At 33.5% G+C, this 26254-nt stretch overlaps 4 protein-coding genes across 4 annotated transcripts; 1 reads left to right on the forward strand and 3 right to left on the reverse strand.

Annotated features, from left to right (window-relative positions):
• Positions 1-2168: 2168 nt before the first annotated feature.
• LOC114915845 (protein RADIALIS-like 3) lies at positions 2169-4229 on the reverse strand. The gene has a single exon (XM_029271124.2). The coding sequence runs from the start codon at positions 3979-3981 to the stop codon at positions 3607-3609; it is 375 nt and encodes a 124-aa protein (XP_029126957.1). The 5' UTR covers positions 3982-4229; the 3' UTR covers positions 2169-3606.
• A 2159-nt stretch (positions 4230-6388) lies between these two features.
• LOC109798127 (Peptide chain release factor 1) lies at positions 6389-12588 on the reverse strand. The gene is made up of 11 exons (XM_020358352.3): positions 12345-12588; positions 12022-12122; positions 11653-11751; positions 10104-10287; positions 9878-9926; positions 9711-9789; positions 9441-9515; positions 9278-9355; positions 7746-7904; positions 6857-6952; positions 6389-6768 (listed from the first exon to the last, which is right to left on the reverse strand). Exons 1-11 carry the CDS (start codon positions 12475-12477, stop codon positions 6574-6576), a joined length of 1248 nt encoding a protein of 415 aa, XP_020213941.1. The 5' UTR covers positions 12478-12588; the 3' UTR covers positions 6389-6573.
• Positions 12589-13864: 1276 nt separating this feature from the next.
• On the reverse strand, positions 13865-15911 carry LOC109794511 (pectinesterase/pectinesterase inhibitor). Its single transcript, XM_020353955.3, has 2 exons — positions 14794-15911; positions 13865-14729 (listed from the first exon to the last, which is right to left on the reverse strand). Exons 1-2 carry the CDS (start codon positions 15800-15802, stop codon positions 14014-14016), a joined length of 1725 nt encoding a protein of 574 aa, XP_020209544.1. The 5' UTR covers positions 15803-15911; the 3' UTR covers positions 13865-14013.
• Positions 15912-17340: 1429 nt separating this feature from the next.
• LOC145959161 (pectinesterase/pectinesterase inhibitor) lies at positions 17341-19398 on the forward strand. The gene is made up of 2 exons (XM_083077734.1): positions 17341-18458; positions 18523-19398. Exons 1-2 carry the CDS (start codon positions 17450-17452, stop codon positions 19236-19238), a joined length of 1725 nt encoding a protein of 574 aa, XP_082933860.1. The 5' UTR covers positions 17341-17449; the 3' UTR covers positions 19239-19398.
• Positions 19399-26254: the final 6856 nt, after the last annotated feature.

Genomic DNA, 26254 nt, shown 5'->3' on the forward strand with positions numbered 1-26254 from the left:
ACGTTGAGGTTCACTAGTTCCACTCCTCACGGACTCCTGTTATGCAATACCTGAGCACTACAGAATCGTTTTTGATTGTATTGATGCAAATTTTGGGAAGCGGGAAGGACCCACCAACATGTGTTTCTTACCTAACTTGTGTGTAAGTAAATGTTATCCTCAATAGTCAATACCCAAATAGGTTTGGTCCAAGGCTTGTTAGGTTTACAAGATACGAAATTGTGTACAAAGATACTCTGACCAGGAAAAGCATTCCATTGAGATTTGAGAAAGAGATTTACCCATGTGGTTCTAGTCCAAGATTCTCAAGTTCTTTCTCCATAATTGAATTGCATACATGGATCTGTCACCACCCTTTGTCCCATGATAAGGCAAATAGACCATACTCCTTCCAGTACACCACGTATTAGCTTGGTATATATACCATACTAGCTTTTCCTTTTGCAAGGTTATACACCACGATCCAATTCATCATCAATCTACCTTTATATTATATGGGATGCCAAAGTTAATGATATTTACTACGAATAAGGTAATGATATTCATTATGAGTCTAACCATGCAATGACCATAAACATGAAAAATTGAATCACGAGTACTTATAGTGGAACTGACAGGTGTGTATATAAATAAATATATGACGATTAATTACCTGTTATCTTGACTAAGGATATTTCTATAATTGCGGTGCCATCACGTCTAGGGTAATCATAGGAAAAGTGGAACAACGAATCATGTTAGGTAATTTTTTTTTGGTGAAATTGCAGTAACATTTGGTTGGTGATATAGCTGTACTTCTCCTGAAAGAGAACCGTTTCTTTCAGCGTCACATGATTAGATCCATTGTCATTATATCCCATTCCCTCCATTCTTTTGATCTTTTGCCCCTCAAATTAGGAATTACTTCACCATTTTTCCACAACAACCAAAATTTGTTTTAATTTAGTCGACTAAATTGCATTTTTATTTTATTTTTTTCAATATGTAATTTTTGAATCTTTTATTTTAAAATATAAATATTTAGCCTCTTTATTTAAAAAATATTGAATTTTAGTTCTTTTGCTAATTTATATTTGTTAATTGTTAAATTTTGACAATACTCAATAACATATTACTAATTAAATAATGTGATATTTAGTGATGTGAGATATAAAACTAAAAAAAATAACATAAAAAAATTTGTTTGTATATATTTTAAGGAGTGGTTGATATTTATTTCATTAATAAATCTTATTTGCATGATTTTTTTTTAAAATTTTTTTATCTCAAAATATCATATTATTAAATTTTACATCGTATGAATAAATGTTAAAACTTAATGATTAGTATATATTGATTTGATGAGAGAATTAAAATTATATATTTAAAAAATGATAAAGATTAAATTTTTTTATTTTAAAATAGAAAAATCAAATATAAATTTTTTTTAGAAGTATCAAAATTGCATATTCACAGAAATAGTGAGACCAAACCGCAAATTAGTCAATTTATTTCCAAAATCCAAAACAGATGTAGGAACCAAAGGATTAGGAATTTTTATTCCTTCAAATTTTTGAATGAATTTATTTTACTTTATGATTGGCAACCTAGCATCTCCCCCAAGAAGAAAAGGGAATTTGGATCTTTGAGTAGCAGGAGGTGAAAGGTAGTAGTACACACGAGGTCTCCATGAAGTTTCTTTTTCACTTTGAAATGGTGTTAATGTAATAGTGTAGTACCAATAACATTAAGTAGTAGTACAGGGCAGCGTTGAACTGAAATTTGATAGTACATGCTTGTACTATAAACCATTCATTCCCCTTTGTGGTACAATTATTATTATAATTACTACTATTATTATTCTATATATAGCGAGATGGATTGTATCATCTATGCTCAAGAGTAATCTGAAAGCCCAGTTTTGTGAGGGTAATATTTGAGAATTGAGGGAACCTTGTTAGTTTGTAGTTTGAAACAGGTGGTTAATGATGTTGATAAGGATATTGAGGCAAGTTAATCCATCCAAAGGGTGATAGAGTTAACAGCAAGAGACAGGACAAAGGCTGGGAACAGGCAGAGCACGAATGGATCTATCAACAGAAAAATAATGAAGTGAGAATGAGAGGAGGGAGAGATCTGTTGTGGCTACACTCATGCACTGCCTCTTCCCTGGCTCTGTCTCTTTCCTACTCTAACTCTTATTATTATTTATGGAATGTGCTTCAATATCTGTATTCTAATTTGTTAAAGGGTTCTGATGAGTGTGATGCAATGTTTTATAAATCATGCAACACTTCTATTAGATCGCCTCTGATTGCTACTGCTCTATTAATTTAATCATGCACCATTCTCTCAGTTTTCATACACATTTGTTCGGCTGTGATTATTTTTATGTCTGTTAAATTCAATTTTTTTAAGGTCACTAACTGCTTTCATTATGTGAAACTCGTTCCACAAGCAGGACCATAATCATATAATATATATACATTTTTTTATTATAGACAGGATACAGATTTTGCCACGCTTCAATCAGCAGATCAGAAGAAGCATGTTGAGCGGGGTAATTCAACGTTGAGATCTTTTAGCTTTAAGACAACAGTGTGAAAAAAAATTATCAACCAAAGTTTGCTGCAAGATTATTACATGTTCGGGCCAATTGTAGTATAAGTATAACTCATCTGCCATTTTTTGAAGTAAAGAAGTACGATGGAGAGAATTTCAAGTCACGTGGCAATCTAAATTCCAAAGCTCATGCATTTCTGTATATGAAGGTGGGCACTGAAGTCAGGCATTTCTTTTAGGCTTTTAGCCCCTTGGCCATCATATGTCAAAAACTTCAAATGCTAGAAAATAGTAAAAGGGTGAAAAATAGCAATAATGTATCTACTTTCTATCACACACTAAATAAGCTCATTTGAATTGACGATTTGACGTGCTACGAGTTAAAGTTTTTACTAATTGTGTCTTAATTTAAAGCTTGTATGCTGACCCTTTCTCAATAGCTTTATCCATGTTGTTTGAATTCTTCATCGATGCCATTAGTCGATTTGGTTGCAATTTAAAATTGATCTGATTCTCTCGCAGAACCTCTTGTGTTCTGGCATGAATCAATCATCGAGAGAATAGCTAACAGCTTAATAGTAAGGGACTTGGACTTATTGAATGCAACCATGAAATGGGGGAGAATTCATTAAGAATTAACCCGGTTGGGTTGCCTAATAAAAATAATGAACTAAAAATATCAGCTACAAAACGAAATCTGTATAGCTACATGTTGAAATTTGAACACAAAATCAAGTGCGCCCCCAAAAAAAGAACAAGGTTTTGGCGTGAAACTTCTACTCAACCAAACAGAAAAGAACGAAGAGAGAGAGAGAGAGAGAGGAAAAAAAAAAAAAAAGCAAAAATGAATTACCATGAGCCAAGTTGCTTCACTGATGCCTTCTGTAACCACACATCATATTATTTCCAATTGAATGACCAAGCTGAAATCAACATATTACAACAAGCAGCTTGATTAACAATAACATGACCCCGAGCAAGTTCCTAGTAAATATTTCATGCTTCTCGTGGCTTATTGGCTTTCAATACCATTCTAAAAACGTTCCACCAAATACAAGGGAGTTACTAGATGCTTGTATCATTGTGAGATAAGCACAGGGACTCCTTACACTCAACAAGGACAACTTCTCCTAGTTTATGGTCAAGTTTTCCAGATTCTATAACGTGTAAATCCTCCAAAAGGATCACATAATGTTCTTGAACATCTCCAGCACTTTTTTCTCCTCCAACAAGGGCTGCAACCACCTCCCACCGTTCAGGGTGTTGCTCATCTACCACTGCCAAAGCTAGCTCAAACAATTTGTTCTCCTCCCAACTCCATCCACACAAGCTCTTTGCAAAAGCATCCATGTCACTAGCCTCACTCAATCTGGATCCCTTCGGTGTACTTTTAGGAAATTGAGGATTTCCTAGTAATTCATTCACATTTGTTGATTTCATGGTATACGTGCTTAGACAAAATCTGACACCCCTTATGATGTCTGGGGAGTCAGATTTTTGCAATGACGTGCCAAATAGTTATCATTCATGTATTTCAAAGGGTTTCTGTACCCAAAACAAAAAAGTCTTTGCATTATACAAATATGTCCCTCATAAGCTAGATCTGGGTTTTCGGCAGAGTTATGATATATACTTGTGATAATGAAAGTATACACAAGTTATTAATTTGAGTAGTACCGATTTAAAAAAATTTAAATAAAAATTTTAAGTATTGATATTGAAAAAATAATTGAATGAGAAGATTTTATTAAAAATAATTTAGTTTCTATTGAAGATAATTAAGTTTCTCAGTAGTTATTAGTTGTAATAAAGCTATTATTATTAATAATAATAAGCTGTTAATAATAATAATAATAAATAAATAAATAACTTGTGATAATGAAAAGTGGATCCTTTGGCACCGAAACAGGAAACATATGGATTAAATAAAGTACCTGTTATCCATTTCTTGTCCAAGTTGGGATCTCTAATTTTTACAGGTTTCCAAATCTAGCAATTAATATTTAATTGTACCAAAATATCTAGTAGTCGATATCATGTGGAGCTAGCGCATATGTCATTTTGAAACGTACATGCGTTATATTTTTATATCTTATGAGTGCAACATGGAAGAAGAAGGGCAAGGAATAATCCAAAGTTATCTATATCAATAATTTCCTTTTATTAAAATCTTTCAAATTTCAATACTCTACCTTGCAAGAAAAGGAATTACGATTGAATAATGTCTTGTCTTTCTAAAAGAATCCACGCGTTTCACGCCTCACCAAGTATAATTGGGTCACTTTCAAGTGCTATTATGTGTAGAAAGACTGAGATCCAGAAGGGAAAATTACATGCCAAGACCACAAAATCAAATTTGTTATATTCAATTATCAATAATAAAGTTACGCTGAAGTATGGTGATAGTATTATTATATGGAAAATTTTGACCAAGAAATAACCCTTCAAACATAATTTTTTGTTCTAGATGCTTAAGTTAATTCTACTTTTTATTTGATACTTATTTTGATCCAAAATTATTGATGTTTCTTTTTATTTCAAAATTTATTGATGTTTTACAAACTTCAAGTCTCTTTAATTTTTTTTCTTAACATATTCTATCATTTAAAATAACAAGATCTGATCTTTAGGAGGAATACTACAATTACAACCTACTTAAAAAGTATTTCAACAAACAACAAGCTTTTTTAACATCTTATGTTAAATACGGCTATTTTAAACTTAGCGTATTAATATTTTATACTCATTAAATATTTGTGTTCATATCCTTAAACATCTATACTTTTAGACTATAAGTAATAGTTTAAAGGGGACAGTTTATTTTTAATGCTACTATTTACATTGTTGAACCCGACTAAATTTGTTTGAGATTTATATTTTATACATATAGTAGTTGTATGACATTCAAGAATTTAAAATTTATGTTAAAAAGATGCTTTAATAGAACCCCTGGCCTATTTGATTATTATATTTTTAGAGGTGTAAATTTAATTTAACCATTTATTTTAACTTTTGTGCATATTTTTACAAGTTTTAATTTTTATATTATGTGTCATTTTATGACCAGCGTGATGTAGACTTAACCGAAAATGTACTTGAATTTTTCCAATTGCAGTCGTGGCAATTAATTCTAATCGTAATAAACCAAGCCGTTTTAACATTTTCTATTTTCTATTAGTCCAAATTTTGGCCTTTGAAGGAACTCTTTTAAGGAGGGGAATTGACTTCATTTATTTATCTTCTTAAGTAGGCACGCTTACTGATACAAGAAGTTTAACTGTTGAAGCTTGAGTAATCTACGGAGACTCAATAGCAAAACTTTTGCTAACACGTTGAATCTTTTATAATAATACCAAACCAATGTTATTGATCAATGAATGAAAGTAGTATGAATGATATTCTCACAAGAGGATATAAGCAGTATGTACAGAAAAAAAAATATCTCTATCTATATACATATACACATTATTTATCTCAATATTTTAACTATCTCACTCTTTTTTTTACTTTCTGATGTCGTTCTTTATTCAACCCACTCATTCCATAGTCCGACAGAAGGAAGTGAAAAAAAAAATAAAAAAAAATTACTTTATTAAGTGAGATACCAAAACCCACTAGTGCCTTCCGTCTCTTTTAATTCCGCTGACTCTTTCCTGTTCCATCCCCTTGGAGCATTGCCAGGGTCCACAAAATTGGTGGGCAATCTCATGGATCCTCCTAACTCACTCAGGTCAACCAATACAGAAACAGAAATATAGATTCTTTTCTATGTTTCCTGTTTCACCAGGTCTCAAGCCTCTCTCATAAGTTAAGCTGAATTAAAATTGGGCGGGTTTTTGCCATAATATTGAAACACAAGTAAACATGCTAATCAAATAACTAACATAATCGTACAACACATCACTCGGTGATATGTTATCTCAACTTCTTCCTCTGCCTTGCAACATAAGCAAAATATGAAACATTATCTTCTCAAAAGTAAATTACACCAATAACACATTATTATAATCAGGAAAAGTTGAACCACTGATTTTACTGGGAAGAACTAAAAGCCGCAATTGCATCCAGTTCTTCTTGCAATAGAAGAGCATCAATGAAGACATCAAGATTTTCACCTTGCATCACATCCTCTACAGAGTGATAAGTGATACCAACTCTATGATCAGTTACACGACCCTGAGGAAAATTGTATGTTCTGATGCGTTCAGATCTATCCCCACTACCAATCTGTACAGTACAGTGTGAAAATCGCCAAGTCAATCCAGAAAGAAAAAGGTTATGGAATGAACAAAGTTTACTAAAAGATCTTTTCTACCTGCTCTGATCGAAGCTTTGATTGACTATTATGAAGTCTGAGCCTTTCCATTTCATATAGTTTTGCACACAGTAATTTAAGAGCTTTGGCCTTGTTCTAAGCAGAAATGAGAAGGTAGATAGAATGTTAGTAGAAGAAAAATGTAGAAAAGAGAAACTAAAACAGTGAATTCATCAAATATCATAATTAACCAAGTCTGACTCATCAAATATGTTAAGAGTGGCTCTTACAATAAATATATCTAATAGCTGAAAAACAAAAAGTCTAAAGGAAAGAAACCTAACATTGAAAAAGAAAACTTGCATAATGATTTTTTCTGCCCTTTCTAAAGTTGACAAGGCTATGTATCCCCATGCTCAGACAGAAATTTTCAGACTAAAATGCAACTCTACCACAAGCATGCTTTTCTAAATGAACACAATCCCAACAAACACAAAGCATACACCAAATTTAAGCTGCCTGCCTGCCTCAACTGAGAAAAACAAATGCAGCATGCAATTTACATAATTGGAAATGTGCTGATGGCTTTATAGTTCATTCATGTCACTTAATTGGAAATGCAATTCACTACTGTAAGATATTACCAAGTTGTTACACACCAGAACATATTGCTCAACAATTAATCTCTTATATCTCAATAATTATGTACTCCAAATCCATGGCTGAAAATATTTATGCAGTCATTGCAGTGCCAGTTAATTAAATTAATGTCAATCGAGAGAATTGTAGCACTATTATTATCTCCAGCTCACAGAGCATTTTGAAGTTAATTGAAGCACATTTTATAAATACCAAATATGAAAGAGTGCGACTCAGAAAAAAAAAAAATGCACATTCCAATGAAAAAAATATCAAATGCAAATCATGCCAAATATTTTGGACCACTTACATATATTTGAGAGCGCTCATCTTGTATAGCAATCGTAATCCCTGTTGGAATGTGAGTCACTCTAACAGCACTGTTGGTTGTATTTGCATGCTGACCACCTGCACCCCCAGATCTATAGGTATCGATTCTTAAGTCTTCATTCTTCAATTGAACATCCACCTGCATATGGGCATGTGCATGATAGCTATGAGACATCAGCCAGAGAAAAAGTAGAAACACATCTGTTAGATAATCCATAGTTGGTGGAATAATTAGTAGGTTTGTTTGTTGGGGGCCGAGATAATTAGAAAAAAGAAGGCATTTTGCCAATAAATAAGAAAAAGGGTTGAGAGAGAGGGGCAATTTGTCATCTGTAAGAGAATTAGGGCCTTTGGCTAGGGAGGTGCAGTCCCTCCAAGAACTGCTGAGTGTGTGAGTTTTCTATTCTGTATATTAGGAAGTCCATCCCTGTGTTTCTGCAATAAAGATACCAGGTTTCTATCAACTGGTATCAAAGCTTTCTACCATGGCTTTCAATGCAGACACGCAGCACAGGTGATGACACTGGCACTGCAGTGTTTGCTCAGGACTAGTCAAAGGATTAGTGCACAGACATCCAGCTTGGGCACCAGGGCTGCAGAGCATGGTTGGATGTTAGGATTCAAATGTAAGGTATGGGACTTGTGTTACACTTAAAAGTATGGGATTCTAATTAATGTAGGATCTATATGACCTTGGGTTCTGCAACTAAAATGGCTAGCTTTTGTGATGTGGTTCTCCTAAGGTGATAACCAGGCCTTCATAATTCCATTCATCAACCTAACAAAACCAAAGGAGAAAAATAGAGACATAACTAAATGCATAGCCTTTTCCTTTATTATTAGTTTAGAGATATGAAGCACCAATATTTGCAGATACTTTACCAATACGTATGAGTCAAGTTTCCAAAACTTAAAAATATTATGAAAATCTTATCCAATATCAATACTCTTAGATATTTCATCAATACTTATTGATGATACATATCAATAAAGAATCGAAGTCTAAAAAATTTAATTCAACTAAATAAGACATATGAACATGTTTAATACATAAACTTAGAAACATTGTCCCTTGATGAATTAAAAATGGAAACTGTCCTTTTTATAGACAACTTTAAGAAAGAAATGAGATTGACAATATTAATTCTATTTATAAATAACAGGAAGTGATTTATAACTATTTTGTTTTTAGTAATGTACAAGTATGTTCATAATTTGGATTCGCAAAATTGCAATTATATATTTGATATTACTTTATGAATTTTGATCAAAATTACAGTTACACATTTATTATATTTTATAAATATTGATACATATGCGGGTATGTATCTTACACATATCATATTTTATATATTTTCAAATTATTGTATTGCTATGTTGGATGCATATCGTATCTATGCATCATAGGTTTAGAGTAAAAAACAGTTGAATGCACTCTTTCATGTTCTTCAACACAACAAGCATTCTAGTTTATCACAAGGCAATGAATCATAAGAGGTAATTGCAAATTACCTCATCAGCCTGAGGAAGGATTGCAACAGAAACAGCACTGGTATGAATACGTCCCAACTTTTCTGTCACAGGAACTCGCTGTTAAAAGAAGAATGTCAGTGATCTCTAAAAGTAGATGTAGTTATAGTCATATAGATTGTATGTGAGAGGTAGTAACTAAAACCTGGACTCTATGAATCCCACTCTCAAATTTTAGTTTCCCAAAAGCACCGACTCCTGCAATCGCTGCACTAGCCTCCTGAGAAAGAATAGTCCAAACTACATCAATTGCAAGGTGAAATTCAATTCCACTATCAAGAACTTGTGGCACACAGTACAACCAGAAGGTTGCAATGCATGATGGATGCCACAGTCAACAATTCAAAACACTTAAAGTGGCAAAGCACTAAAAATCAGGTCATATTTAGTGCGTATTAATATATGAAATATGTACCTTGTATCCTTTAAAACTAGATTGAGATATATCTACTACGTCAAACTTCCAGCCTTTCTTGAGAGCATACTTCTCATACCTACATCATGTCAGACAAGATCCCTTTTAGAAAACTAACAACAGTTCCTGAATCTGACCAAATTTCAGTGACAAAAATCAAACCTTACATTCTAAAGATATCCATTGCAAACAAGGAAGCTTCCTCTCCACCAGTGCCTGGAAAAAATAGGTATAAAAAAATGAAAATGGGGATGAAAGAAAGCATAGAGATAAAAGCAAATAGGTATAATAGTAAAGTGACAAACAAGACATAAGACAAGTTAGGAAACATTCATTGAAGCATTTGTTTGATGAACATTAATAATTGATCCATCTTCAACAGTGACATAATACCTGCTCGCACCTCCAAAATGCAATCCCTTTCATCAGCATCGTCCCTAGGAAGTAAGGACTTCAGCAGCAAATTTTGCAGTCTTCTTTCTTCCTCTATGGCCTGGCCCATTTCCTCTGTAGCCATACTAAGCATGTCCCTATCCTCAGAACATTCGGTCATTAGAGACTTCAAACCATCAATTTCCTGCAGATAGTAAAAAGCTAACATTAGATAATACACCCGGAAAAAAATACTAACTTATCTTCCCCCTTTTCCCTTTTCTAATTTCTCTAAACAAAAAAAAAATAAAGCATAAGTAATGTAAATAGATAGATAGTACGCTACCTAAAGGCTATGTGGTAAAGTATCATCGCACTAAGAACAACAAAATAAAAGCCTTTTCCCACTAGGTGGGGCCAACTATAAATGGAACAAACAGACACAATTCTTTTGTCATGAATCAAGTCATGCATGGAAGTACCTAAACAAAAAAGCATATACATCATCAAATATCTGTTTGTTAAGCAGGTATACTTAACTAAATAGGTGACTACAAGAATGATGTCGTCCCTCTCATATAAGGATGGGAATAGACTAGGCCTTGAACAAGGGCTTATGGCCTGACCTGACTTGACCTATTTAATAAAAAGGTCAGATTTAAACTTTTAAAAAAGTCTATTTATATAAAAAGGCCAGGCTTAAGCTTAAGTTTATAGAAAAGTCTATTAGGCCTGATAGATCAGCCTATTTATTTATATTTTATAATAAAAAATTAAAAAAAATAAATATATATATATGTATTAAAAATATAAATAAACAAATAAATTATAAAACAAAAATAAATTATTAATATTTAAAATATTTTTTATACAATTATTTTTTTTCATTATAGGTTTATAAGTTTACGACCTGTATACGAGTGTACATCAACATACATAATTACACATGAATTGTCCCTTTAATAATGATTCAATTTTTCTCCCATATTTCTTTTAAAACTTAAATTTTAATAATATTGAGTAAATTATATTTTAAAAATAATTTTGTTGACTTTTAAAAATTAAGTTTATTGGCCTAATTAACATTAATAATTTAAATAAAATTTTAAATAGGCTAATAGGCTAGGCTTTAAAAAGGTCAGGCTAGACTTATAAAAAAAAATCTATGACAGATAATAGGCTAGACTTAGGCTTTAATTTTGCAGAACAAATCCAACCTATATATTCAAAGCTTGTCCTGACGTGGTCTATTCCCATCTCTACTCTCATATGAAGGTTAAACTCCAGCCAATAATTAAGACACAAAAGTATGATCAATTTTAACTTAGCTTAGCAACATAATCTAATGATGCTTCAAGGAAAAAGAAGTCTCTTTCCAAAGAAAGATGATCTGTGTTACTAAAACATCTGTAGAAAATCATAAACTGAATACAAGGCATGGCTTAGTGTTGCTTTGTTGTTCTCTATATCTTTTGTGATTATTAAAATGTCATGATTCCATAACACCACTTGCCATTTGGGCAGCAAGTTGCTATTTGCTAAGGTAAACAACTTGCATCAAACTCATTACCTTCTGTTTGGCCCTCAATTCATTAATAAGGTCCATAGAACCACTTAGCTTCCGAAGTTCTTTGTTAGCTCTTGCATACTCTGATGGTGATGCTTCTGGCTGTCTTCAATAAGCAACGGAAATTAAACATTAAACATAAGATAACAAACTCAAAAACTGTTGATCCTTCTATTACGGCTAACGCAGGACTTTGGTCTCTTAATAAATTTCTGATAAAATTTAATCCGTCATTCTTTTTAATTTGTTAAAATAAAATCCTTCCTCTGGTTTTTCTTAAAGTTGAAAGAAGTGCCGTTAAAACTAATGTGCAGAATATTAAGGAGAAAGTGTGAGAGATATTGGTAAAAAGACAAATAGCAACTGCATTACCTGATTTAGAAAATTGTTAAGACAAGCAGTCCTGTACTCAATAGCGGAGAGTCTTTGTTCCATTATGTTCAAGATCTCCGGGGACAGTTGAGGTTGCACTTCTGTTAAAAAAAATAGTTAAACTGCCATCTATCCTAACTTAAAGTGGCATTCAGAGCGAAAAAATGTGGTATCTATGTTTCCGGTAACTTAAAACCAATAATAACTAAGAAGAATCTTCTGCTCAGAACAATCCATTATTGATCGATGAATATAATCAAATTTGCTGAAATTAAAATAAACCCTAAAATCTGGAAATGTAAATAGATTGAACGAAGGATTACCGGTAGAATAAGAACGAAGGAAGAATGGAGTTGGATGCAGGAAATTCGGAAGAGTGAATTCGGACTTTGATTCGAATTGCTTTGGCATGCGGGAAAGATAACGGGAAATAACAAACCTACCATGAAATCTCATCGTTGAATGATGCCTTTCTATCTGTTTTGCTGAGATGAAATGAAAGAAAACTTCCGCAGCTCCTCTTTGCTCTCGCGTTTCAGCACGGACAGTAAAGTAAAAGTGAAAGAAAACTCTGAAGAATGAAGATTGGTGACTAGACCACCCGCCAATAAGCCCATTGGGCCCGGCCTCCTTCTCTTCCTTCCACTGGGAAAGGCCTGTAAGCCTGTTTGAGGAGTAACAGATAAAATTGCAGACGGTAAAACATGTTTTAAGTATCTCAATTTTTAGTCAAAATTAATTTTTATTTTTATGTTTTAAAATTAGCATTTATTCTCCCACCTTAATATCAGTTACATAAAAAGAAATGGAATACAAATTTATAATTTATAAAAAAAAATGAAAATTAATTAAAATCATATTTTTAAAAAATAGAAAGGAAGACCAACTTTATGGAAAAATGAGCAACATAAAACCCTATTACTCAATTTTTTAATTCAGTATTTCATTCATAGTTTAAAATAAAATAATTGGGCCATTATTCATCTTATTTTCCATTGTTTAATCAAAGAGAGGAATCGAATTTGAAATTCTCTCGTACAATTTTTTTTTGCAGGAAAGTGTTACTAAAATTAACTATTATAAATCTTGGTGAGAGAGATGGTTGCACGTTAAGATTTTATAAGAGAGAAAACATTTTGTTAGTTTAATTTTCAATTTTTCGTGTAAATTTTTTTCCACTTTATTACTTATTTTATAAAATTTATACAGATTAAGTGAAAACTGAAAGACAACAAATTTCAAAAGATGTTTTATTTAAGTAAACGACTATCTATACCATAATTAAACAAAATTATGCTTCTTATAAAGGATATAATGGAATAAAAAAAAGGCAAAGATTGAAATGAAAAAATAAAATGAATGTTGATATTCAATTATTTTTATTTAACAAAAAAACACTTAAAAGTTTAAGAAGATCATAATCAGTAAAAAAAAATCAAATAAATTGACACTAAACTAATTAAGTATTAGTATAACATAATTTCATATGACCAATAGATGAATATAGAAACTCTTCATTGTAAAATCGACCAATATTCTTTTATCATACTCAAAAAATTATTTATTGATTAATGTCCTTACCAGATAACTAATTTTTATTTCAACACTTTTAAATTAACCAATTTAAATTTTTCATTGGGTGAAAAATTAACTAATTGATAATTTTATTTGAAAAATTATATTTAATTATTTAAAAACAAAAAAATTAGTGTCCATCATGACTAGCAATTAAGATTACCGTTAGATTTATAATTAATTATTAGCGTTCACTAGAAATTACAAGGTCCGTGATAAAAAAATAGTGAAGCGATAATAATATAGATAGAAAATGGAAGCATATATGTAGTATATGTGAATATATCCAAGAAAATTTAGAATTGAAATTCCGGTAGATCTCCACAGAACGATAATTACAAAGAAATGAATAAGAAATTTTTGTCTACATATTACTTTGTCTCATCTCATCTCGTGGCTAAGGGATGAATGAATGAATTAGGCTTTGGCGAATCCAAGGGCGTGAGGAACATGAAGAGCCTTCAACCATTCAGTACTAGAGGTTGCACCAGCTTGGAGGAACTTTTCAGCAGTGAACTGAGAAGCCTCGTCGCGGGAGATGAGGCCACGGTAACCCTTCCACTTGATTCTTCCGGAGACATTGGCACCAGGACCTTCGTTGTTGTATTCGGCATAGTAGCAGGTGTCTTCGAAGTGTTCACCAGCCCAAGGGCACCAGCCTTCGGGATGAATGAAGTCACCGAGGTTGGATTCCATGACGATGGTCCTGGAGTACTGCTTCCAAGGCCTGCCCAAGAAAGACTTGATTTGGAACCTGACGGGGAAGAGTGCTTGCTCAGGGACGATGTTGCAGTCCTGGATGACAATGCCGGTGGCCATGTTCTTCTCGGAGGTGCCGTCGGCGGTGACTGTGTTGAGCTGGTTGTCCAGGGGCTTCCTGACGATGATGACGGAGTGCTGGATGAGGGTGGTGGAGACGCCGAAGATGAAGTCGATGGTGCCGGAGATGACGCAGTTGCGGTAGAATTGCCTGTTGGTCTGAGCGTACAAGGTGTCTTGGTAGCCCAAGATGTGGCAACCTACGACGGCTGACATGTCACCCTGGTTTCTGAAAGCGACGGCTTGGTGACCCTCTGCGCCAGCGGTGTTCTCGAATGTCATGGCCTTGGCGATGAAGCCGGGAGCAGTGTTGGCTGAAATAATGAGCATTAGTACATGCATGTGTATGTATATGTAATTCAAAAGTAAAGTACGTACCAAAGGTGGCGGTTTGCATTGTCTTGACGCCCTCAGCGAAGTTCTTGCGGCCAGTGACAATGGTCTTTCCGGGGCCATCACCGTACATGAGAATGTTGGCAGCGTTCTTGGGAATGGTGATGTATTCATCATAGAGACCAGCCTTGACATAGATGTTGTATCTACCCTGGTAGCCGTTAGGGTAGGAAGCAATGGCCTCAGCAATGGTTTTGAACGTACCAGAGCCATCCTGGGCAACCACAACGTTAGGGACAATGTGTGATCTCCATCCCTTGCGTTCAAGCTGACCCAAGAGCTTGCGATCGGCAGCAGAGAACCATGTGGGGTAGCCTTGGTTATCAACGGAGAGAAGACGGCGAGAGGCAGGTTTGAGATTAAACTTGAAGCCAAACTGCTCGAGGATGTGAGACAAGCTACTGACGATGTCAAGGGTGATGCCGGTGAGTTTCTGCACGTTGTCCAAACTCTGTGTATGCAACTGCTCCTTGATCTTCTTCTCTCCCTCTTGCCCATCGTCAAAACCCTCCATGCACGCCTGTTGGTACGAGATAACCGCGCTCAGCCAGTTTTTGAAATCAGCGGTTTGGGTATGCACGGCTTGGACGTTGTTGTTGCGAACCATGTCGGTGCTCAGCTGGAGACTCTCGATTGCAGATTGCAACAGATCCTTGCAATCTTCCAGGGCCATCTTGATGCCTTTATCGTTGTTTTCATGCTCCACTGTCAGCCTGTCGCTCATGTTGAAGGCTCTGATCACACTTTCTGTCGTGGCTTTCACAGCCGCTGCTATGTAAGCCTTTGGATCTGCGGTGTCTAGGCCTTTCACCGAGCTCAGAGTCTCATGGCACAGTTTTTGGTCTTCAGTGTTTTGGCATATGACACTCACGGATTTTTGTTGGGAGTGAAGCTGGTTGTCATCTCCCTTCTTATTAACAGCCACCACTACGCCGATGGCAACTCCTACCACGAGGATGAGAGAAACAGCGGAGACAATTATTTTTCCAGACATCTTTTTTCTTTTTCTTTTCTGCCCTTATTATTCCAAATCCTCCCCTTTAGATGAAGGCTTGGGGAGGTTGTGGAGATACCGGTGAAGAATAATGACCTCGGAGTGGGTTTATATACATTTTCCCACCAATCATAACTTGAAAAAACCATGTATTTTTAGCCATTCTTAGGTGTCGTTGCCTTCTGATATTTAGGAGGGTGTTGACACACATGCATGCATGCGCTATTTTTTTGTTATCGAAATTTTTGCTAGCTAAAAGGTCTTTCTATTTTAATGACTTTATTTGTGGTGCTAAAAGTTGTTGAAGACCAATTCTTCAACCTTAGGTGCTATGTTTATGGAGAACCATTGAGACATTTTTGGTGTGACTTCGTTACGGTTGGAGAACTTGTGAATTTTTGAATTTTTATATTTTAATTTTAATAATTTTTTAAGTATATTTTTTGTTTTTTATATTGTAATTTTAATAATTTTTTATTTCTACTATTTATTAATTTTTTCTTTTTTTAATATTTTATAATATTATTGAAATCTTATAATTTTAATTTCTATAATTTTATCTTACTTTTTATTTTATAAGTATAATTTAGATTATTCATTTTATAATTAAATTAATTTTTTTAAATTTTTTATGAATTTACATATAAAAATGTACTGAAATCCCTCGATTTTTGAGTGTACCGTAGCAACTTCCTATTCATAATTGATAATATATATATATATATATATATATATATATATATATATATATATATATATATATATATATATATATATATATATATATATATATATATATATATATATATATATATATAATATACAATTATATATATATATATATATATATAATTGTATATTATATATATATATATATATATATATATATATATATATGTATATATATAAAAGCTAACAATAAATATAAGTCACAATATTATCAATTATGAATAGGAAGTTGCTACGGTACACTCAAAAATCGAGGGATTTCAGTACATTTTTATATGTAAATTCATAAAAAATTTAAAAAAATTAATTTAATTATAAAATGAATAATCTAAATTATACTTATAAAATAAAAAGTAAGATAAAATTATAGAAATTAAAATTATAAGATTTCAATAATATTATAAAATATTAAAAAAAGAAAAAATTAATAAATAGTAGAAATAAAAAATTATTAAAATTACAATATAAAAAACAAAAAATATACTTAAAAAATTATTAAAATTAAAATATAAAAATTCAAAAATTCACAAGTTCTCCAACCGTAACGAAGTCACACCAAAAATGTCTCAATGGTTCTCCATAAACATAGCACCTAAGGTTGAAGAATTGGTCTTCAACAACTTTTAGCACCACAAATAAAGTCATTAAAATAGAAAGACCTTTTAGCTAGCAAAAATTTCGATAACAAAAAAATAGCGCATGCATGCATGTGTGTCAACACCCTCCTAAATATCAGAAGGCAACGACACCTAAGAATGGCTAAAAATACATGGTTTTTTCAAGTTATGATTGGTGGGAAAATGTATATAAACCCACTCCGAGGTCATTATTCTTCACCGGTATCTCCACAACCTCCCCAAGCCTTCATCTAAAGGGGAGGATTTGGAATAATAAGGGCAGAAAAGAAAAAGAAAAAAGATGTCTGGAAAAATAATTGTCTCCGCTGTTTCTCTCATCCTCGTGGTAGGAGTTGCCATCGGCGTAGTGGTGGCTGTTAATAAGAAGGGAGATGACAACCAGCTTCACTCCCAACAAAAATCCGTGAGTGTCATATGCCAAAACACTGAAGACCAAAAACTGTGCCATGAGACTCTGAGCTCGGTGAAAGGCCTAGACACCGCAGATCCAAAGGCTTACATAGCAGCGGCTGTGAAAGCCACGACAGAAAGTGTGATCAGAGCCTTCAACATGAGCGACAGGCTGACAGTGGAGCATGAAAACAACGATAAAGGCATCAAGATGGCCCTGGAAGATTGCAAGGATCTGTTGCAATCTGCAATCGAGAGTCTCCAGCTGAGCACCGACATGGTTCGCAACAACAACGTCCAAGCCGTGCATACCCAAACCGCTGATTTCAAAAACTGGCTGAGCGCGGTTATCTCGTACCAACAGGCGTGCATGGAGGGTTTTGACGATGGGCAAGAGGGAGAGAAGAAGATCAAGGAGCAGTTGCATACACAGAGTTTGGACAACGTGCAGAAACTCACCGGCATCACCCTTGACATCGTCAGTAGCTTGTCTCACATCCTCGAGCAGTTTGGCTTCAAGTTTAATCTCAAACCTGCCTCTCGCCGTCTTCTCTCCGTTGATAACCAAGGCTACCCCACATGGTTCTCTGCTGCCGATCGCAAGCTCTTGGGTCAGCTTGAACGCAAGGGATGGAGATCACACATTGTCCCTAACGTTGTGGTTGCCCAGGATGGCTCTGGTACGTTCAAAACCATTGCTGAGGCCATTGCTTCCTACCCTAACGGCTACCAGGGTAGATACAACATCTATGTCAAGGCTGGTCTCTATGATGAATACATCACCATTCCCAAGAACGCTGCCAACATTCTCATGTACGGTGATGGCCCCGGAAAGACCATTGTCACTGGCCGCAAGAACTTCGCTGAGGGCGTCAAGACAATGCAAACCGCCACCTTTGGTACGTACTTTACTTTTGAATTACATATACATACACATGCATGTACTAATGCTCATTATTTCAGCCAACACTGCTCCCGGCTTCATCGCCAAGGCCATGACATTCGAGAACACCGCTGGCGCAGAGGGTCACCAAGCCGTCGCTTTCAGAAACCAGGGTGACATGTCAGCCGTCGTAGGTTGCCACATCTTGGGCTACCAAGACACCTTGTACGCTCAGACCAACAGGCAATTCTACCGCAACTGCGTCATCTCCGGCACCATCGACTTCATCTTCGGCGTCTCCACCACCCTCATCCAGCACTCCGTCATCATCGTCAGGAAGCCCCTGGACAACCAGCTCAACACAGTCACCGCCGACGGCACCTCCGAGAAGAACATGGCCACCGGCATTGTCATCCAGGACTGCAACATCGTCCCTGAGCAAGCACTCTTCCCCGTCAGGTTCCAAATCAAGTCTTTCTTGGGCAGGCCTTGGAAGCAGTACTCCAGGACCATCGTCATGGAATCCAACCTCGGTGACTTCATTCATCCCGAAGGCTGGTGCCCTTGGGCTGGTGAACACTTCGAAGACACCTGCTACTATGCCGAATACAACAACGAAGGTCCTGGTGCCAATGTCTCCGGAAGAATCAAGTGGAAGGGTTACCGTGGCCTCATCTCCCGCGACGAGGCTTCTCAGTTCACTGCTGAAAAGTTCCTCCAAGCTGGTGCAACCTCTAGTACTGAATGGTTGAAGGCTCTTCATGTTCCTCACGCCCTTGGATTCGCCAAAGCCTAATTCATTCATTCATGCTAATGCCTTGTCTTTCATATGAGAGAGAGAGAGACACAAGCGTAGACATTTTCTTATTCTTTTCTATCTTTGTATTTATTCATTTGTTAATGTGATTGTGGAGCTATACCGGAGTTTCAATTTTAAATCAACATTTTCCTGGATATATTCACGTAAGTCATATATATGTGCTTCCATTTCCATCCAATATTATTATCACTTCACTAATATTTTTTATATATCACACACCTTAAATATTTTCTATTTTGGTAGGTTGGTGAGTTATAAAGGTTAATTCATGGATTTACCTAAATTAAAATAAAAACTTTAATTGAAAATAAATTTTAATCTAAAATAAACTTCAACCTAAAATAATTTCTTATCTAAAATAAAAATTGTTAAATTAAACATCATATATATAACATTAAACTTAATTAAAAGTGTAAAATTTTAAATAATAATAACAAAATATATGTCATTGATTGGAATGATTATCTATCGATATTAAATTTGAGCAAATAAATTCAAAGTAATTTCATATTATTTAATATCAACTTTATTTTATCTATAAAAAAATAATATCTTATTAAAATAATACGTAAATAACAATAAATAGTCAAGTGGTAAAAAAAATGTAAATATGTTAGATGGACAACTCATCACAAATTCAAGCAGTTTGAGTTAAGTTTTTTGACCAATTATAAACTTGTTGATTTTTTTTTGTCCAATCCAATCCGTTTTCATGGTTGGCTTAATCCACGAGTTGAAATTCACTTTCACAACTAAAAGAGGAAAGCAACAGGGAGTTGTTCAACTCTTCATTTAACAATGAGATTTCATGATAGGTTTGTTATTTATCGTTATCTTTCCCGCACGCCAAAGCAGTTCGAATCAAAGTCCTAATTCACTCCCCCGAATTTTCGGCATCGATCTCCATTCTTCCTTTGTTATAATTCTACCGGCAATCCTTCGTTCAAGCTATTTACATGTTCGGATAATTTTAGAGTTTATTTTATTTTCAACAAAATTGATTATATTTGTTGATCAGTAATGGACTGTTTAGAGTAAATGATTATTCTTAGTTATTATTGTTTTTAAGTTACTGAAAACATAGATAACATGTTTCGTTCTGAATGCCAATTTATGTTAAGATAGACCATATATATAGTTCAACTATTTTTGTTAACAGGAGTGCAACCTCATATGTCCCCAGAGCTCTTGAACATAATGGAACAAAGACTCTCCACTATTAAGCACAGGACTGCTTGTCTTAACAATTTTCAAAATTAGGTAATGTAGTTGCTATTTGTTTTTACCAAAATATCTCAAACTTTCTCTTAAATATTTTGCACATTAGTTTTAATGGCTTTTCTTTCAACTTTAAGAAAAACCAAAGGAAGGATTTTATTATAACAAATAAAAAAGAATGACAGACTAAATTTTAGCAGAAATTTATTAATCTTTCACACTAAGCTATGCCTTGTATTTAGTTTATGATTTTCTACAGATGGTTTGGTAACGCAGATCATCTTTCTTTGTAAAGGGACTTTTCCTTGAAGCATCATTAGATTATATGTTGCTAAGTTGAGTTAAAGTTGAAAGTATTGTGTGTCTTAATTTTTGGTTGGAGTTCAACCTTCGTATGAGAGGGATGACTTCTTTCTTGTAGTCACCTATTTAGTTAAGTATACATGTTTAACAAACAAATATTTGATGATGTATATGCTTTTTGTTTAGGTACTTCCATGCATGACTTGATTCATGACACACACAAAAATGGTGTCTGGTAGTTCCCATTTATAGTTGGCCCCACCTAGCTGGAAAAGGCTTTTATTTTGTTGTTCCTTGTGCGATAACATTTTACCACACATAGCCTTTAATTACTCCTTTAGGCAGCATATTGTCTATCTATTTACATTACTCACGCTTTATTTACTATGATTTTTTATGGAACTGGTATATAAGGATAAAAAAAAATTAGTTTGTTATCTTGTTTTTAATTATTATTTTTGTTGCTTGTCGGAGACGGGCAAAAGGATTTTTTAATTTCTTTCACAATCCTCTTATATGGGGATGATTCTCACTTCTCCTTTTACTTTGATAAGCAAAATTTGATGTGACAGCGTGCGATTTAGGGATCCAAAATCTTTTTCTTTTGCTCCTCAAGCAAAGTCTCCTTTGCAGTTTCTCTCAAAGATAGAAAACAGACCGCATGAGTTCTTCTGAAGCGTATATGGCTAACCCCTTAGTCTCTCATTAGCTTAACTAATGGATTGGACTTCTAGAGTCCAAACACATATCCATCAACTTATTATAACTTAATTTAACCCATTATTATTTTATTTTTACAAAATGAGGCTTAGTTCATTTCATAAGCCCAACTAATTAAATTAATTGAACCCAATAAAATAATCCTTGTATTATACAATTATATTATTTTTAATTTTAATTATGAAAAAGCATGATGTTATAATATTGCCAGCTAGATCCACAAGACTTTAGGGTTGAACTCATCATGCCGATCTTAGAGCATCTCTAATACTTAATTGTTGTTTGAGTGAGTTTTTTAATTTTTTTTAATGGCTCCTATTATGCCATGTAAGATTTAGGAATTTTTATAAAATATTGTTTCAATAGTAAATTTTTTATTTGAGTTTTTAACTTAATTATGAGGCCTACAATTAATTTTTTTTTATCTATCCCAATGCAGTCTCTTCTCCATCAATTATTATCCTACAATAAAAATATATTCACTAGTGGAAAAAAGACTTTTAAAATCGGTTATTTTTTACTTTTAAAATCAGTTCTTTAACCAATCTTGAAAGAGCCGATTTTAAAAGTTAGATTTTTAAAATCGGTTGTTTTATAACCGATTTTAAAAGTCTAGATGTGGGAAAAAAATAAACTGGAACGGGCCGTTCCAGTCCTTGGATAACGGCCCGTACTCCTTGGAGAACGGCCCGTTCTCCTTGCAGAACGGGCCCTTCCAGTTTCGAACCCAAACTGGACCTACAACACAGAGACGAGAAATCATGAAAAAATGAAAAGAAACAGAAGAAGAAGAAGACGAAAATGAAAACGAAAACGACAACGAAATTTACCTTATTGGAGACTTTAGAAAATGAGAGCTTCAGGGAAAGATTGAAGAGAATGACAATGAAGGGGAATATAAAAGATTTTTGACGATACTTTATTTCAGAACCGATTTTGTATACTACATACAAAATCGGTTTTGAAATAACTGATTTTAAAAGTAGTACTTTTAAAATCGATTATAAAAGAACCGATCTTAAAAGTGACACTTTTAAGATCGGTTTTTTTATAACCGATCTTAAAAGTACTTTTAAAATCGGTTATATTATAACCTAAGATCGATTATTTTGTAACCGATCTTAAAAGTGGCACTTTTAAGATCGGTTCTTTTATAACCGATCTTAAAAGTACTTTTAAGATCGGTTAAATTTCAACCGATCTTAAAAGTGTTCATGTTATTTACAAAATTGTCACCGCGTCACTTTTAAGATCGGTTACCTTATAATCGATCTTAAAACTTCGATTTTAAATCCAATTTTTGCACTAGTGATTTTTTTATTTCTTTTTGTCAATTAAAACACTACTGCTTAATTAAGCAACATAACTTACGTGTAACAACCACTTGACATACTCTAATGTTGAAAATTGAGAAACAATGTAGTTTAATGTTTAAGAACTCCAATAAGATCTGGCAGTAGAGATGCTCTTAGATCTTTGAAGCATGTTGAAATTCAACTTACTATCATATCAACACAAGTAAATAAGTATCAACTCCATTATAAGTAGACTGACTTGATCAAACATGAGACAACCTTAATTATCACATTAATCATAACCACTTATGTTTGACACAACACATATTGTAACAAATCATCCACCTATGATAACAAAATTCTCACTTTCGTACATCTCTCACTCTAAGACCTAGACCTATAAAATATAACCTTACATCATAGATATTCGAGTTCCCTTTTACCTTACTGTTATTCTATCATATTGCTTAGTGACTTAGGTATTTAAGTGTTTGCACGTGGTTGCACCCTTCTCTATCAACCTTGTTCCATTATGTTGTGAGTGTAAGGGTGGGTATATGGGCTGGTTCAACTCGCTTAAGGTCTTATCCATGAAGTTCACATTTTTAACCGGTCGATTAAGTCTTACCTGTGAAATAAATAATCTTTTTTCTTAGTTTGTATTCATCCCACAAAACCCGCAATTAAACAGACAAGCTCGTGGGCCTAATAATAAAAAAATTGAAAAAAAGTTTTTTTTTCTTTCCTTTTTTTATGCTAAGAAAAATATTAGAGAAGTATATAAAAAAATATTTCATAATATAAACATCAAACAATCTTAAAAAAATAAATAAAATTATGAGTCTTAATATATAAAGGTTTATACATTTAAACTAAGACATTAAAGTATTAACATGTCAAGTTTCTACATTTAATCTAAAACATATTTATGCATAAAAAAGAAAACATATTAAGGTAGCAAAAGTAGGATATATTTTTTAATAGAAAATGTATTGAATTCAATACTTATTACTTATACTTATTTATTTATTAAGAAGATATTAAAATCACTCATATTTTATATTCTCTCATAAATTTAGCAAAAACAACAATTTTCTTAAATGGATCAGTCCGTGAGATTCGTTGATTAAATTAACAAAATCTATGAGCTTTTTGAGCTAAGATTAATTTCTCCTATAATCATGTGGATTTTTATTTTATTTTTAAATAAGCACATTAACTATGTAGGTCAATCTGCATACTTGGACTCATATGTCCATCCCTAATTGCAATGATTGTTTTCATCCTCCTCACCATTTGAACATTGTTGTTATATGTGAGAAATCTCTTTTGCTCTTTTGACTTTTGATGGAATGGTGAACACTCATTATCACAAGGTTGTCAATTATGTTCCTAGGCCAATACCTCCTCCATTGTTAGAAGATAGGGTTGAAACTTTTGTTACTCTTGACTCAAGTGTGACACTCTTTGTGCTTGCTTCTAATAGGAGTGGATATAGGTCCTTCATGTCACCAAATCAAGAAGAGAGTATGCTTTTTTAATCCATCCACGATATTTGCGTTGCATATATATATGAATTAATCACCTATACACTGTCAGTGTAAAATTTTTTTTACATTGACAATCAATTATATCTTTTAATTGTGTCATGCCACTATTAAAAATAAATATGTTTACAATGACATGACACAATTAAAAAATATAATTGGTTGCCAGTGTAAAAAAAACTTTACACTAGCAGTGTATAGGTGATTAACTCTATATATATTTCAAAAGAAAATAGTCTCACATTGCTTGAACCACTTAGTGTAGAGCCTTTATATATCAAAGTGTTCCTTACACTCCCAAAGAGGCAAGTAATGGGTGGTGGGCTCGCACATGTAAAAATGGGCCTTGTGAGCCCGTTATATTTCAAATCTGTTGATTTGCCTCCTCCTCTGAGCATGTAAAAATGAGATCCGAAAATGACCTTTTTTCCTTTGAGGTCAGTGTCATCACATGCCTCAGGGTGTTTCAGTTCGTAAGGTAAGAACAAAAAACAAAAAATACGGTGTCAAAAATTAATGATCTTGGAAGGAAAAACAATTCTAAATTTTTTTTTTCCTTTAAAGTTGATCGTGAATGGTCGCATGCTTTTTTTTTTTTCAAGCAAAAATGACATCGTCACATTTCCAATTGAGTATTGTACATTCTTAAGGGGATAAAGGCATATAAAATAAAGAAAAAATGATAAATGTAATTAATAATATGATATAAAAAAGTGAAGAAAAAAAAATAACAAGAAGTGATTATAATCCGAGTGATTTTACACTCAAGTCTCTTAAACTTGTAGTCAAAAGTTTGAATCGTGATTGGTATGTTTGAAAAACAAACCTTGTTGAAAGAAAACAACTCCCTTATGAGTGCAACATATCTTTCAGAGAGTATTAAAAATTCCAGATGAATGATCATGATATTCCTTTGCAATTATATGCACACAAAAAATATGAGAAGGAAAAAAAAATAGAAATAGAGTAATCACATTGAAACATGAAATTTTTTTACTAGTTTCTAAACATATTAAAATTAAAAATATTGTAGTGTAAATATAGATATATTTTGTACGTAATGGGGTGTTAAAAAAACCAAAAGAACCGAACCGAATTTAAAACTAGACCGAACCACTTTAAAAAAATCAGAACCAATTATAATAAAACGGAACCGGATTTAATTTTTAAAATAAAACTAAAAAAAATGAACCTATTTTTTTTAAAGGTTTGGTTCACTAATATATTTGGATTATGGCATTATACCTCGCTCGGACTCGGAGACGGAACAACACTCTCACACCCACTCTATCTCTCGCACTCTCTCTGTGACTCTGTCTCTCGGACTCGCACTCTCTCTGTCTCTCGCACTCACTCTGTCTCTCGCACTCTCGCACTCTCTCTGTCTCTCGCACTCGCAGCAATCTCGCTCATTCTTGTGAATCACTTAGGCAAGTCTACAACTCTACTTCAGCAGCTCAACTAGCAGTTTTGTTCCTCTCCCTAGGATTAATTTCCATTGGAGCTGGTTGTGTCAGACCTTGTTCCATAGCCTTTGGAGCAGATCAATTGACAATTAAAGACAGATCTAATGATAAGAGGCTCTTGGATAGCTACTTTAATTGGTATTATGCCTCAATTGGAATATCAACTGTGATTTCATTGAGTATAATTATGTACATTCAAGAAAATGTGAGATGAAAAATTGGGTTTGAAGTACCTGCTATGCTAATGTTCATATCAGTTGTTAGTTTCATTCTTAAAACCAATTTAAAACTGGTTTATTTTTTAAAACCGATTCAAAAATTGGTTTGATTGTGAAATTGGTTTTAAACCGATTATAAACTTGTTTATTAAAGTAATTCAATTTTAAAATAGTTTGTTAAAGTGGTTCACATAATTTATAAACCAGTTAATTTTATTAAAATGG

The sequence above is a fragment of the Cajanus cajan genome, chromosome 6, assembly GCF_000230855.2.
Source record: "Cajanus cajan strain Asha chromosome 6, NIPB_CcT2T_4, whole genome shotgun sequence".
Taxonomy (NCBI): Eukaryota; Viridiplantae; Streptophyta; class Magnoliopsida; order Fabales; family Fabaceae; genus Cajanus; species Cajanus cajan.

What these genes read in the sequence shown, in the direction of transcription:
- LOC114915845 (XM_029271124.2), bottom strand. Translation starts at nt 3,981, where the DNA reads ATGAAATCAACAAATGTGAATGAATTACTAGGAAATCCTCAATTTCCT.
- LOC109798127 (XM_020358352.3), bottom strand. Translation starts at nt 12,477, where the DNA reads ATGAGATTTCATGGTAGGTTTGTTATTTCCCGTTATCTTTCCCGCATG. An exon ending in AATTGAGGGCCAAACAGAAG is followed by an intron (nt 10,288 to 11,652) that starts GTAATGAGTTTG and finishes TACTATCTGCAG; the next exon opens with GAAATTGATGGTTTGAAGTC. An exon ending in CTAGTTTTAAAGGATACAAG is followed by an intron (nt 9,516 to 9,710) that starts GTACATATTTCA and finishes ATTCTTTCTCAG; the next exon opens with GAGGCTAGTGCAGCGATTGC.
- LOC109794511 (XM_020353955.3), bottom strand. Translation starts at nt 15,802, where the DNA reads ATGTCTGGAAAAATAATTGTCTCCGCTGTTTCTCTCATCCTCGTGGTA. An exon ending in AATGCAAACCGCCACCTTTG is followed by an intron (nt 14,730 to 14,793) that starts GTACGTACTTTA and finishes TCATTATTTCAG; the next exon opens with CCAACACTGCTCCCGGCTTC.
- LOC145959161 (XM_083077734.1), top strand. Translation starts at nt 17,450, where the DNA reads ATGTCTGGAAAAATAATTGTCTCCGCTGTTTCTCTCATCCTCGTGGTA. An exon ending in AATGCAAACCGCCACCTTTG is followed by an intron (nt 18,459 to 18,522) that starts GTACGTACTTTA and finishes TCATTATTTCAG; the next exon opens with CCAACACTGCTCCCGGCTTC.